The 14,600-nt window shown below is 30.5% G+C and overlaps 1 protein-coding gene across 1 annotated transcript; it reads right to left on the bottom strand.

Annotated features, from left to right (window-relative positions):
• Positions 1 to 1,054: 1,054 nt before the first annotated feature.
• Positions 1,055 to 14,179, bottom strand: LOC127738666 (BRISC and BRCA1-A complex member 2-like). The gene is made up of 11 exons (XM_052249994.1): positions 14,012 to 14,179; positions 12,581 to 12,657; positions 11,713 to 11,810; positions 10,802 to 10,993; positions 10,020 to 10,094; positions 9,414 to 9,514; positions 9,046 to 9,149; positions 8,471 to 8,537; positions 7,465 to 7,547; positions 3,338 to 3,491; positions 1,055 to 1,596 (listed from the first exon to the last, which is right to left on the bottom strand). The coding sequence occupies exons 1-11, from the start codon at positions 14,140 to 14,142 to the stop codon at positions 1,530 to 1,532; spliced, it is 1,149 nt and encodes a 382-aa protein (XP_052105954.1). The 5' UTR covers positions 14,143 to 14,179; the 3' UTR covers positions 1,055 to 1,529.
• Positions 14,180 to 14,600: the final 421 nt, after the last annotated feature.

The raw sequence follows: 14,600 nt of genomic DNA on the forward strand, positions 1-14,600 counted from the left end.
CACCAATAAGGATTTGGTCATTAGACTTATTTGTAGATCTTGTCTTGACAGATCAAATTTGCAATAGCTCCAATAAGTTGTCAGAAGATTTCCGCCATGTTGACGTAATAGTAGATCCTGTCTTGCTGATCATTTGCTTATTTAAGTTTCTAACTATCTATTATATTGTTTAAGATATTAGGCAAAAAAATGGTAAAATTCGTTAAAGGGCAATAACTCCTAGAAAAGGTCGTTTGATATTAAGTAGTTTCAGTGGAGAAGATTTTTGTAAAAGTTGACGGCCAGGTGAGCTAAAAATCAGTTTCGCCAGCTTTCAGGGCATTCAAAACTCAATTTATCAAAATTTTTTCTTGAAGTTGAATATTGCTATTATGTCAAACTAATCAAATTTCAGCTAGTGTGAAAGAAGTTCTTTTAGAATGAATTGGTATTGCTATGAAACAAGTGCAGAAAGTTCTTATACTATTCTATTTCAAATTAGTTTTTTCCCCATATTAACAGTAATTTTTTTTTAAATGCTTGGTTGTTATATTTTCTGCAGTAGTGTGGTTGATATTTTAAATTCAAGCGATCAGGCAGGTTACTTTGAAAAAAATTTAATCAAAACACAAAATATTGTTCACCCATCATGTATAGTAATACTGAGGATCAGACTTCATCCTGGAAACATAACAAGACCACTAGAGTATAAAAACAAGGTAAAAGTCCGGTGATAGTAACCCCTGACAAGGTCAAATCATGGACTACCTCAACACAAATTGAAAGTTGGAATAAGATATTGAGGTTAATTGCAAGTTGTTGATGCTGCTGGAAGAGTGATCCCTATGTCTTGTCTACCATGAGTTTCATTGCAAGCTAGACATTAAAACAAATAATAAAAACATTGGAGTAAACTCTGCCAAAAGTTGCCTCTTGGTATTGAAATCAAGATTATTTTGTAGACAAGCTAGCTGAAAAACTGAAATTGTAATAAAAACTTTACATGACAGAAGTTTGTGTTTTTACTCTATATGACAGAAGGACAGAAATAAAATGAATCTGGAAATAAATAATATTTTCTATATAATATTTTTATTATAACTGGTTAAAAATTAACAATAACAGACAATATAAATTGTATTGTTGTAAATGAGAGATTTTCAAGTTCTTTATTTGTGATTGACAGAGACTCAAGTTAATGAAGAACTGCTAGTACAGCTTAAAATAAATAAAGATTTTAAAATGTATACTTATTGAGGTATGAAAATGAGTGAATAATTGTATCTACATGTATTATATGTCAGATTAAATATCAATCATATTTATTCATAAATAAATTCTATTTCAATCACTATAAGGGTAATTTTAGGCATTTTCTATCTGGTTTTCTTTATGAATTGACCATGCTTGTTGATGTTCACTCAAAGGATATCATTATTTAAAGTCATCCTTATAGATTTTCAGTACTTTCATTTAAAATGAAATCCTGGATCTAATTTAAACTGAGGATAACAACACTATGCCCATATATAGAATCAGCATTTTTCTCATCAGTTCAACGATCCACTGTGGACAGATGCTTTCTGAAAATCACTGATGTTGTTCAGAATAAAAGATCTGAAAATATAAATACACTGAATTTATAATCCCAAAAGCTAACAGTTCACTTTGTCAGTTCAATGGTATTACTGTTTATATGAATCACTAGTTGCAATACATTACTATAAAATTTAGCCTTAAACAGGTTCAATATCTTTATCTTCCTTTAACATTTTTCAAATGAAATTTCAATTTCCGCATTAAAACTTTGAAGATAAAATTGAGAATGGAAATGGGGAATGTGTCAAAGAGACAACAACCCGACCAAAGAACAGAAAACAGCCCAAGGCCACCAATGGGTCTTCAACACAGCAAGAAAATCCGCACCCAGAGGCGGGCTTCAGCTGGCCCCTAAACAAAAAATGTGTACTAGTTCAGTGCAAATGGATGTGACACTAAACTCCGAAACATATAAATGAACTAAAATTAAAAGTACGTTTAGATAAATAGCGTCTGGTTTCACCTACATACTGAATACCGCATCCCGGTTTGTTTCATGTGAGTAAATAGATTACTGTTAGTTTTTCAATTTATATCAGTTTTCAAAATTTAAGGAAAATGTGCGACCATTAAACGTGGGCCTTACCGTATTGTTGGTGGAAAGACGGGGACATGTAAGTCATTTTTTTGGCAAGACACTTATCGATAGAAGGATAACCACAATTTTTATCATTAACAATGTTAGCGATTGTAGTATTTCTAGATAAGCGATTTTTAAGAGCATTTAAAGTTGAATATTTCTGTGTAAAAAAATTCCATTTTTATTAATATGAGTTTTAGGGAGATATCTTTTTCAGGATAAGTAAAATTATTACAAAATTATATCAACCAGTTCTACACAATTATGTCTACAATTTTTAGATTGCACTTCCAAATAATGAATAAAGAGCTGCTGAACCAACGCCTCCTATGTTTTGTGCTGGTAGAGTTCCATGGTTTACTTAAGTGTTTTTGTCAATTTAGCGGTTTCAAATAATAAGTGAGAAACTTAAATTTCATTTAAAATTTTCCAAGGGAGATAATTTTGTTTAGTCTAATTGAGCTTATATAGCCAGATCAATCTACATTTAATAGATAAAACTGCAGATAAACAAAACAGGTTTAAAAAATATCTATATTAGGGAAAAAAACCATTTAAGTCATTTTAGCTAAATGATCACTAAAACCAATACATATGGGAGGATAAATTTTATTTTAACACTCTGTAAATTTTGTTTTGTTGGATACTTCTTCATTGATGTATACCCAAAAATCTTAGTATATTCATATTAAGAAAACCCAATTAGTTTTTTGGTCTTTGGTAATGCTGAATGGTTTGTTAATTTGTCTGATTAAATTCAATAATGCTTTCTAAACATTCTTACAATTCTTGATAGGTAATTTTATTGGTGTTTCTGTAAAATTTTGTTTTTATGAGGAAAGGTTGTTGGCCTGCCCTCAATCTCCAACCTGGAGAACCAGATAACTTTTGCTAAAGGTAACCGTCCTATAGATTGGTTTCCGACCAAGACTGACACATGGTAGTAATTGGACTTGCAAGTTGTACTTTTATTTGTGAAAAAAGGACAATTGCTTCGCACAAGTTTTGACTTGTGACAAAAAACTGACAGTACAATTACCTATGTTCTGTAAAAATCTTTTTCATGTATATTCAAGACAAAATGTTTAAAAATCTGAATACATATGAAAATTTTTGCTTCCATAAAAAAAAAAACATTCCCAATGACTGTGTTGGTATATACGGTCAGGCTCTACTTACTTTGCTCTCTGTGCCATTTCATTCCCACTCCATCTTGGACTGTATGGGTATTCACCAAAGGCCTGAATGAATGGCTTTCGCTTGGCATCATGATGATAAATAGACTGGAATTTGAATTCTGGTTGTTCTTGTGGAAAAAACTGTGGCAAATCAACTTAAAATAAAAACAAATACCAAGATGAACTGATTTGATTGATTGATCGATTATTGTTAGCTTAACATCTGGAATTGATTAAAAAGTTGAGGTCTACTGAATTCAGTTGTGTATACTATGTAGGTCATTATGATGTGCACTTTTTAATATATATTTAAATTTTGGGTTTTGACCCATATTTTGTGGTTTACTATAAATTTAAATGTGATAGTGTAAGGGGCAAGGTGTCTGATGGACACTTAAACTTGTTGTTTGTAATTTCATTCCATCTACAAAAAATATAAAATAAACATTAAATAAAATGCTTCGCTGGGCGCAGCTTGATACGACCACAGAGGTCGAACCCTGGACAGTTGGGGCAAGTATGGACACAACATTCAAGCTTGATACAGCTCTGAATTTGGATTGTGATTAAATATTTGACACAGCATAGGTTTCTGACACAGAAAGAATGTGGTCTAAGAACTTCAATTTTTTTAATTTACCTATTATGGTCCAATGTCCAAAATCAAAATACATGGTTAGATTCAGCATATCAAAGAACCCCATATATTCAATTTTTGTTGAAATCAAACAAAGTTTAATTTTGGACCCCAACTTGGACAAACTTGAAAACTGGTCCCATAATCAAAAATCTAAACACATGTTTAGATTCAGCATATCAAAGTACCCCAAGAATTCAATTTTTGTTAAAATCAAACTAAGTTTAATTTTGGACCCTTTGGACCTTAATGTAGACCAATTTAAAAAACGGGACCCAAAATTAAAAATCTAAAAACACGTTTAGATTTGGCATATCAAAGAACCCCAATAATTCAATTTTTGATGAAATCAAACAAAGTTTAATTTTGGACCCTTTTGACCACAATATGAACCAATTTGATAGCGGGCCTACAAAATAAAAAATCTAAATACATGGTAAGATTCAGCATATCAAAGAACCCCATATATTCAATTTTTGTTGAAATCAAACAAAGTTTAATTTTGGACCCCAATTTGGACCAACTTGAAAACTGGGCCAAAAATCAAAAATCTAAATACATGTTTAGATTCAGCATATCAAAGAACCCCATATATTCAATTTTTGTTGAAATCAAACAAAGTTTAATTATGGACCCCAACTTGGACCAACTTGAAAACTGGTCCCATAATCAAAAATCTAAACACATGTTTAGATTCAGCATATCAAAGAACCCCAAAAATTCAATTTTTGTTAAAATCAAACTAAGTTTAATTTTGGACCCTTTGGACCTTAATGTAGACCAATTTAAAAAACGGGACCCAAAATTAAAAATCTAAATACACGGTTAGATTTGGCATATCAAAGAACCCCAATAATTAAATTTTTGATGAAATCAAACAAAGTTTAATTTTGGACCCTTTTGACCTCAATATGAACCAATTTGATAGCGGGCCCACAAATAAAAAATCTAAATACATGGTAAGATTCAGCATATCAAAGAACCCCATATATTCAATTTTTGTTGAAATCAAACAAAGTTTAATTTTGGACCCCAATTTGGACCAACTTGAAAACTGGGCCAAAAATCTAAAATCTAAATACATGTTTAGATTCAGCATATCAAAGAACCCCATATATTCAATTTTTGTTGAAATCAAACAAAGTTTAATTTTGGACCCCAACTTGGACCAACTTGAAAACTGGGCCCATAATCAAAATTCTAAACACATGTTTAGATTCAGCATATCAAAGAACCCCAAGAATTCAATGTTAAAATCAAACTAAGTTTAATTTTGGACCCTTTGGACCTTAATGTAGACCAATTTAAAAACGGGACCCAAAATTAAAAATCTAAATACACGGTTAGATTTGGCATATCAAAGAACCCCAATAATTCAATTTTTGATGAAATCAAACAAAGTTTAATTTTGGACCCTTTTGACCTCAATATGAACCAATTTGATAGCGGGTCCACAAATAAAAAATCTAAATACATGGTTAGATTCAGCATATCAAAGAACCCCAAGAATTCAATTTTTGATGAAATCAAACAAAGTTTAATTTTGGACCCTTTTGACCTCAATGTGGACAAAGTTGATAACGGGGCCCAAAAATCAAAAATCTAAATACATGGTTAGATTCAGCATATCAAAGAACCCCATATATTCAATTTTTGTTGAAATCAAACAAAGTTTAATTTTGGACCCCGATTTGGACCAACTTGAAAACTGGGCCCATAATCAAGAATCTAAATACACGGTTAGATTCGGCATATCAAAGAACCCCAATAATTCAATTTTTGTTAAAATCAAACTAAGTTTAATTTTGGACCCTTTTGACCTTAATGTAGACCAATTTAAAAACGGGGCCCAAAATCCAAAAACTTAATACACGGTTAGATTCAGCATATTAAAGAACCCCAAGAATTCAAGAATAAAACCCCATTGAAATTGATCAAGAAATAAGCAATTTATACGAAGTATCTTCTTTTGCACAATACTGTGCAATTGAATATTTCTTGCTTTTGTGCAATACTGTACAATTGACAATTTCTTGCTATTGCGCAATATTGTGCTATTGGATATTTCTTGCTATTGCGCAATACTGTGCAATTGAAGATTTCTTGCTATTGCGCAATACTGTGCAATTGAAGATTTCTTGCAATTGTGCAATACTGTGCAATTGAAAATTTCTTGCTATTGCACAATACTTATTATATAATAATTTACACATCCTGTTTGGTGTGTAACTCCTACCATATCATTATTATTTGCTTTTAAATATTAATCAGAAATAACCAACTTAAAATGGAAAATTTTAAAAGAAAAAAAAAAGGAAAAAAAGAAAAAAAAAGAAAAAAAAAAATCCCCCCAATTCCTAAACGTTTCAGGCAATTACCCCCAAACTCAATTCCAGCTTTCCCTTTGTGATATGGAACCTTGTAGTACAATTTCAGAAATATCCAAACACTTACACACAAGTTATTGTCATGAAACTAGAAAAATGCTTGTTTTTTGCCCCTTTTTTGGCCCCTAATTCCTAAAATTTTGAGGCAATTACCCCCAAAATCAATTACAGCCTTCCCTTTCTGATATGGAACCTTGTGGTACAATGTCAGAGAGATCCATACACTTACACACAAGTTATTGTCTGGAATTACAAAAATGCTTATTTTTGGCCCCTTTTTGGCCCCTAATTCCTTAACTGTTGGTACCATAACCCCCAAAATCAATCCCAACCTTCCTTTCGTGGTATTGAACCTTATGGTAAAATTTCATGGAGATCCATTCACTTAAACTAAAGTTAGAGTGCGAAAACCAATGTGTCTTCGGACGACGCCGGACGACGCCAGACGACGACGACGACGACGACGACGACAACGACGACGACGACGACGACGACGCCAACGTCATACCAATATACGACCAAAAAATTTTCAATTTTTGCGGTCGTATAAAAAATGAATTTGTCTCTTGAACATTTTTTTGCAAAAGTATAAATAGTCAATCCAGAAATATGCTTTTTTAAAATGCATTTTTTTAAAGACATTAATGAAAGGGATTTGATGCCCCAATAAGATAAGGGGTGAAATATAACCATCAAAAGAGTTTTACATTAACGCAGTAATCTGTTTATGCTTATAAGAGGGTCTGGATGGGGTGTCCTTCATTTCTTTATTCTTTTTAATTTTTTAGCCTATATTCCTGTATTTTTTTACATTTTTTTCATTTGTTGTGTTTTTTTACTATTATTCTCTTTTCTCTAAACCCCATCCAGACCCTCTTATATGGCAATGTCATTTGTGTTGTTTGTGGCAGCAATATACATGTGTAAGAAAAATACTGCAAAAAACTAGACAATAGATGAAAGCTTATAACTTAGAATTTTTTTGGGCAGAATTTTCAGATAAATAATATAATTTCCTAGGGGATATGGAGCACAAAGTTCAATCTCAGTAACTTTTACAGTACAAGTAATGACATTTGAATAAAGAATATTGTATTTACTTACTTAGAAATATAAAGAAGAAATCATTCCATTCAAATAAAAAGCTGATCTTTGTGAAGGCATCCGCATCATACTCGAGTAATGATCTGTCAAATAAACAGAATTAAATAATAGTCACTGAATACTAGAAAAGTATAAGTTCATAGTATGTACTCAATATTTTTTTCTTTCTTAATATAATTTCATTCAAAAGATGTTTATAACAAACCATTAAAATAAATAAATGCTACCTTACTGTAACAAACAAAATGAAGAAAAAAATGGATGTTTGTAAAATTAAGATGCCTACAGTAAATAGTGTATAAAGATTTAATATATATTCAGGTCACCTTTTGGGGTTCTATATTTAGAAAGTTTATTTCAAATAAATAATGTATGCAGAGCATGAGACAAGAAATAGAGTCAACTTATTTTTTAATTTATTAATTCAATTCTCATTGTTTCAAATTCTATAGTGTTATTTATTGTTTGATTTTCACATGCTTTAACAGCATCTCTGGTTGATATCTTTATATTTTAAAATTATTTAACTTATTCCAAATTTTCAAAACATTACAAAACAATATATCCAAACACGAGGATAGAAAAAATGTACGAGGTCACTGACCACATTTCGTTTCTGCTACATTAGAGATAGTATAAAAAAACCCATTCCGGATTAACAAAATAATTTCTGTAAAAATATTGACAAACTTGTGTAATTAAAGATACTGTAATATTACAAATACTATTATAAATATAAATAATAATCTTATTTTGTACTTAGTAAAGACTGTAACAGTAATTTATTTATTCAGATATTTATACCAATGTTATTTATTGTTAATTTTACTGAATATTTGCCCGGGATATTTAGTGGTAAATTTAACAGGGATACTTGATGGAATGCTGTACACCAAGTTTTATTGTTAAACAGCAATATGTGCAATAAAGAATCAATTTGAGTGTTAAAAAAAAAGTAACTTTTCTAACAGGTTTTATAGCAAGTTTTTTTTATCAATAAACCTACCTTCCAAAATGACTTAAAAATGCTGCAATATATTCTTTTCTCTTTTCAAAATTGGCAACTACTTGGTCTACCTGCCAAAAAAATCATTTGAACTTAAAAAACATATCTTCCAATACAAATTAACTAGATAGTAAAATACACTGCATGACTGCAATTTTAGTTACTTTACAAGATAAAATAATGCAAAATGACACAAAGTAATCTCTATATATCATGTATGTTGACTCAACTTCGCATATAACTACCTCAGACAAAGTTCTTTTTATGTCTGTTTAGGTCATATAGCTTCTAGGTATCTATATATACTTAGCTTTCAACTGTTTTGGATTGAGCGTTCCTGGTGAAGTTAATTCCAGAAAAGTGCTTCTGACACACCAAAGATATAAAGTGTTATTTTCATTTAAAAATTTTTTTATTGTTAGAAACATTAAAAACAGCATAAAATATCTTTACTGAATTAAACTAAGAATGTTCAATATGGCATACTTTTTGCAATACACATGTATAATATATCAATTACCACATCAGCAATATTCCCTAGTAGGATAACCTGAAACAATACTTAACAGCTGAACCTACCTTATTAGATAATAAATTAGAAACATTTGGTACATAATCTAACAGACAACCATCTGATGGAAAGGCTGGTATTCTTAAATTTGCTGCACCTCCAAGTGCACTGAAAAAGAAAATAGGAAAATAATCAAGTGGTTATCTCCCTTACATAAGTAACTTAAAGGGCGAAAATTATAATCAATTTCTTTAATCCTTGACCTACCTTACCCTTTACCTACTTTTTGATATTTAAGGATCAGGTAATGTCTGACCATCATCCAATCTCCCCCATCCAATCTCCCCAAGATAAAAAGTCAATTTTTGGAACCAAGGGTAGATAATCCTACATTTTCTACACATTTCGTAATGTAATAATAAGGTCACTTACTGCTCAACTTTTGGTGATAAATATAACTGTGGTGTGATCTTTGAACTTGATGGAGATAGAAAACTTATGAGTAGGATGGCTGAATCTTCACCAGGATTATCCTAAAAAACAGATGTTTTTAAATTAAAAATATGTAAATGTAATATTTTCCAATCAGGAACAACCACTGTGGGATTGTCCATTTAACTTGTTACACTGATAGCCTCTTTTTTTCGGTTACAAATTTATTGTTTGATTTATGTGAATTATACAACCAGATTGTACATTATAGTCCTAAAATTGAATCTTTCTAATAAAGGCTTAAGTGAAAATTTGACAATCAGAAGCTATAGGATGTATATTTTTTTTTTTTTGTATATATATGTATATATTATATATTTCTTGATACTGAATTTTATTTTTTTTAACAACCAAGGGCTATAATAACAATAGTCCTAGTAAAGTAGGAACTATACTACACAAATTGAGTCACTTCAGAGAAACACAACTCAACTATGCTAAAAAAATATGAACATGTTTTACAGTTCTGAAATTCTCAGGATCAGCTAAAGAAAGAATAAAGTCTCAATATAAATATGTATTTGATACATGCTATGGCAAACTTACCTTTGTTAAAAATGGAGGTATTCTGGTAAAATCTACGGGTAATCTGATTAAAAAGCTAATTGGTCCAACTTTTGACTGGAAAACATAAGTGTAAAAAATCTATCTTTATAAGTATAAATCACAAATATGCCAAATTATTGTTTAAGGTTAATACCAGCTTGTTGCATCTGCTTAATACTTTAAAAATCTGTTAACATCACAATTTGTCTTCTATAAATGCATTTAAGGGTGAAATGCATGCATACTAATTGTAAGATTGCAGTCTTGTACATATTATTCAATGTTTACCCCAAAAACCATAGTCAGGTGGTGATTGTAGGGGTATTGTAAAATCCTGACTACTGAAAAACAAATAAAAGATAAAAAAAAATGTATGGGTGAAATTAAAATATAGCAACAAGGCAAAACATGATTGGTCAGTAACTTGAGCACATTCAGACTGATGTGAATTCAAATAATTGGACATATATGTCTACAATTACTTTTAAGTCAACTGATTAATCCTCTCTCAATTGCAATTTTGGGGCTTTTTATCAATTTTACATAAGAATGCTGTTCGTTCTCTATCTTCTTTATGATAATGCACTTTATTCAAAATTATGGCAACCACTCGATATTGTAAATGGCCTTAAGATATTTTCATGTTGCTATTATAAATCAAAAAAGGAGAGGGATTATTTCAGGAAAGCATGAACATAACTACTAATATTTCATTACATGTTATGAGGAACTGTTCTACTATATATCTTTAATAACTTTCTTTTTAATTATAAACAACTTACCTCAAACCTAAGTATATGTACTTCTACATGTTGTGAAGTGATATCTGACTGGTTAACTAGTGATGAATATTCAAACTGTAATCTGTCGTAAGCTTCTACTACATGTTCCTGGTGGGCCTTATACATTCGTAGAAGTTCTTCTATAACGTGGAGCAGGGCATAAGGATTATGATAATCCCAATCTACTAATGTCTATTAATAAATATATAAATAATCAATACATGAATTTACCTGTCAACATGGTCAAGGATTCAAATCTCAACTGCAGGCAATTTAGTACTTGGGTTGCTGTCTCATTGACCTTTAACCCACATCTCCTGTTATTTATATGAAATCAAGTAATATTCTTTCAAGAATATTGGTATTCATAGATGGTGATTTCTAGTTATTCATCTGACATGATTGCCAATTTTTTGTTTAACTTGTTTCTATGTTTGAAGGTCATATTTCTGATTTTCATGACAGTTTTTCCATTGATGGTTGGATAATAAGCAGGTTCTTGAGTTAATTATCATTAATTGTTTAGCCTTTAGGCTTTACTTATGTAAAGAACAAACCTAATTTTGATGTCACACTTTAGCTAAAATTAAAATACTCAAATATAATAATGACATCAATAACTATTTTTATGATTTATATAAAAGACCTTTTCTACATAAACATTTCAAAGGTTTGTTTGCATGCCAAGTCTTTTAAAGAAGTCTACTCAGGCATTTCGATTAAAACTGACATATTTTTCATAGAACTTGTGTAATCAAATCTATGCATTGCTTTTGTGAAATTATTTTGTGTGCAGATTATAATAATACAAATAAACACATATCATGGCCATGTATTTCATGCAGATGTATTGTTTCACAATTGTAAAAATTATTTAATATTTTTGTATTATTGATATTTGCAAGACATACCTTAATATCAGCTATGTCAGGGGAAAAATCTGTGTCTTCCGATCCAAATATAAAATCAGGAGATTCTTCTGGACTATATTTATCAAATATTACCTCCCCTGAAAAAAATATGTTTAAGTAAATATTAAAGCAAAAAGATTTTTGTTGTTGAATATTTGCAATAATTGTAAATATCAAACATTTCTACTATCTTTAAGTCAAAATACAATTATAAGAACCATTATGGAATATGGTTGAACGTCCCAATAAGAATATTCTGTGATATTTCTGATGTATAGTGTAGTCAGTGGTTGTCTCATAATGTAATACATTTGTAGCTTAATGTTTTTTGTTTGTTATATGCAGATTTGGTGTTGATGGCAGATTTTCTGATGTATAGTGTAGTCAGTGGTTGTCTCATAATGTAATACATTTGTAGCTTAATGTTTTTTGTTTGTTATATGCAGATTTGGTGTTGATGGCACTTCTTCTATACTTTTGCTTAAGTTAAATCACAACTTATTCAAACTAGGTCAGTCAGGACAATTTAGAGCTTGGTACATTTATATCATATAGACACTTGTCTTATGTTGACTTCTAGGTGTCTTTGGTTATTTGCATCGTTGTGTTGCTGTGTAATTGGTGTTAATCCAACATCTACTTTCATTCCTTTTAGTAAGCAGTAGTTTCCAAACCAAATCTTAGTTTTTTTATATCTATCTGATAGGTCTTTTTGATAATTTGTACCCAGTATTTTTATTAGCAAAATGTATAGTTTTAGATTAAACAAATCTTCGTAGTTGCCAATCCTAAATTTATTATGTACATATCAAAATGTACTTGTAAACAAATCAGGTATTTTTTGTTGTTTTTATATATGGATACTTACATGTTAAAGTCTGTCCAGCATAAGGCAAAAGTACTTTGAATCTGTCTCCTTCACAACCAGCAATAAATGACACAGACCTGTCAAAAATATAAAAATAATAACCACTGATAATTGTACATGTTCTGTTTAAGAAATCTTGACCTAATATTTTATAATCCCTTAAATCGGAGGTCCTGAAACTCTGAATCCCAAAAGGAATTATTTTTTTAATAAGCTCCCCAATGGAGCTGAAATAGTAAAAGGGTCAATTTGGGTCTATATATTGTACAACGGCTCTGAAAAGTTTTCAAGAAGAAGGATGCAAAATAAATTCCTGCTCATGATTTCATGTGAGAATGCGAGAAACATTTTATAATGACCCATTCTTTGCAGACATAAAATGATCGTGATCTTAAATAACACACAACTAATAGTTTTTATACTACTGGTATATAGAATAATTTAATGGACATTGTGACTGACAAGTAAAACAAACATGCAAAACCCTCCTGTTAAAAAACAATTTAAACATATATGGGGCTCATTACCACAAGCCTTATACTTCAATATCTGATTTAAGATACTTCCACATAAATCTTTGATAGTTCATAAATGATGTCTTTGAGTGTTGCGTATTTTCAGACAAGATTAATATTTATCTTTGTCACAGTTAACAACAATAAACTAAAAAATTAGGATTCTTGAAAAAAAATAAAATTGTTTTTAAATGATGAAGGAAACTTATCAAAAATTAGAGAATGTTCAAAGAAAAGCAACTAAGATAATAACATACCTGAATGACAAAAGGTACAAAGAAAGACGGCATAATGAAATTACCAACATTGAAATTAAGACGAATATGTCATGTATGTGGTGACATGATAAAGAAACATTCATAATATTAGGCCATATATACATTAAACATTAATTTATATTTTACCAATCATGGGCCCTTGTCAGGCGAAGATACATGAACATCATAATACAATTACTATTATAAAACATGCAAGTTTTTAGTGAAAATACACAGTGTAATACACAAAGAAATAATATACATGCACATGTATGACAGTAAAACAACTAGCTATCTGTTTACCTTGGAATAGGACTATACATGTACATCTGAATATGTACAAAACACAAATTGAGAAACCAGAGAAGATGAGAATAAGTTAGAAGAAACAATAGAGATGAACATCGATGATAGAGGAGCATCAGCTCCTACATTCATCTTAACCAAATTATGTAGGTAGGTATTCCAAATGATTATAACATCTTGAAAGGCTATTTCAATTTTTTGCTGTGACGCCATCCTACAAGGTGTCACAGCAAAAAATTAAAATAACCTCTCAATCAACTGTTCAAGACGTCATAATTTATCATTTAAACTAGTGCACTGTAGTAGGAAGGTACTCCTGAGGTAATAACAGAAATTTTGTATAAATAGATTACCCAGATTTAACATCTGTTAATCTAGCTTTCCCGCCACATATACCAAAACATGAATGTTCTATCAATGTTTCTGCAAACACTCGAATATCTGGAGAAATCCCTAAAAGAACATCATAATCGTTGTGATTCATTTCTGGACAGTTGGTATCCGAGTTTAATCTGCTTCTCCGGTTGCATTCGGTGATTATAATTTCTAATTTCCGGTTCAACCAAACACCAAAGAGATATTTAGCAGGCATGCAACTTTTTTTCTCAATAATTACCTTTGAGTAATTAATAGTCATTTAATTGTCTCTTATCCTCAAACTAGAAAAATGTCTATGCCGAAAAATTAAAGTGCCAATTGACATTTTCCTTACAAGCACTGGTTCTCTTTGCATATGCAAGTCTAGATCATGTCTATAACTTAAGTCTTTAAGTTTAACTTGTTTAACAGTTTATATATTTTCTGAAATAGAAACCATATTTGACACCTAAAATTTGTTTCTAGTTGTACACTTTTATCTCTGCACGCACATGCCCTCAACCTTAGGCCTTACAGTACCACTCTACTTCAAACCCTAAAAAATGTCCCTATTTTTTTTCCAAC

This window comes from Mytilus californianus, unplaced genomic scaffold (genome assembly GCF_021869535.1).
Source record: "Mytilus californianus isolate M0D057914Y unplaced genomic scaffold, xbMytCali1.0.p SCAF_4, whole genome shotgun sequence".
NCBI classification, from domain to species: domain Eukaryota; kingdom Metazoa; phylum Mollusca; class Bivalvia; order Mytilida; family Mytilidae; genus Mytilus; species Mytilus californianus.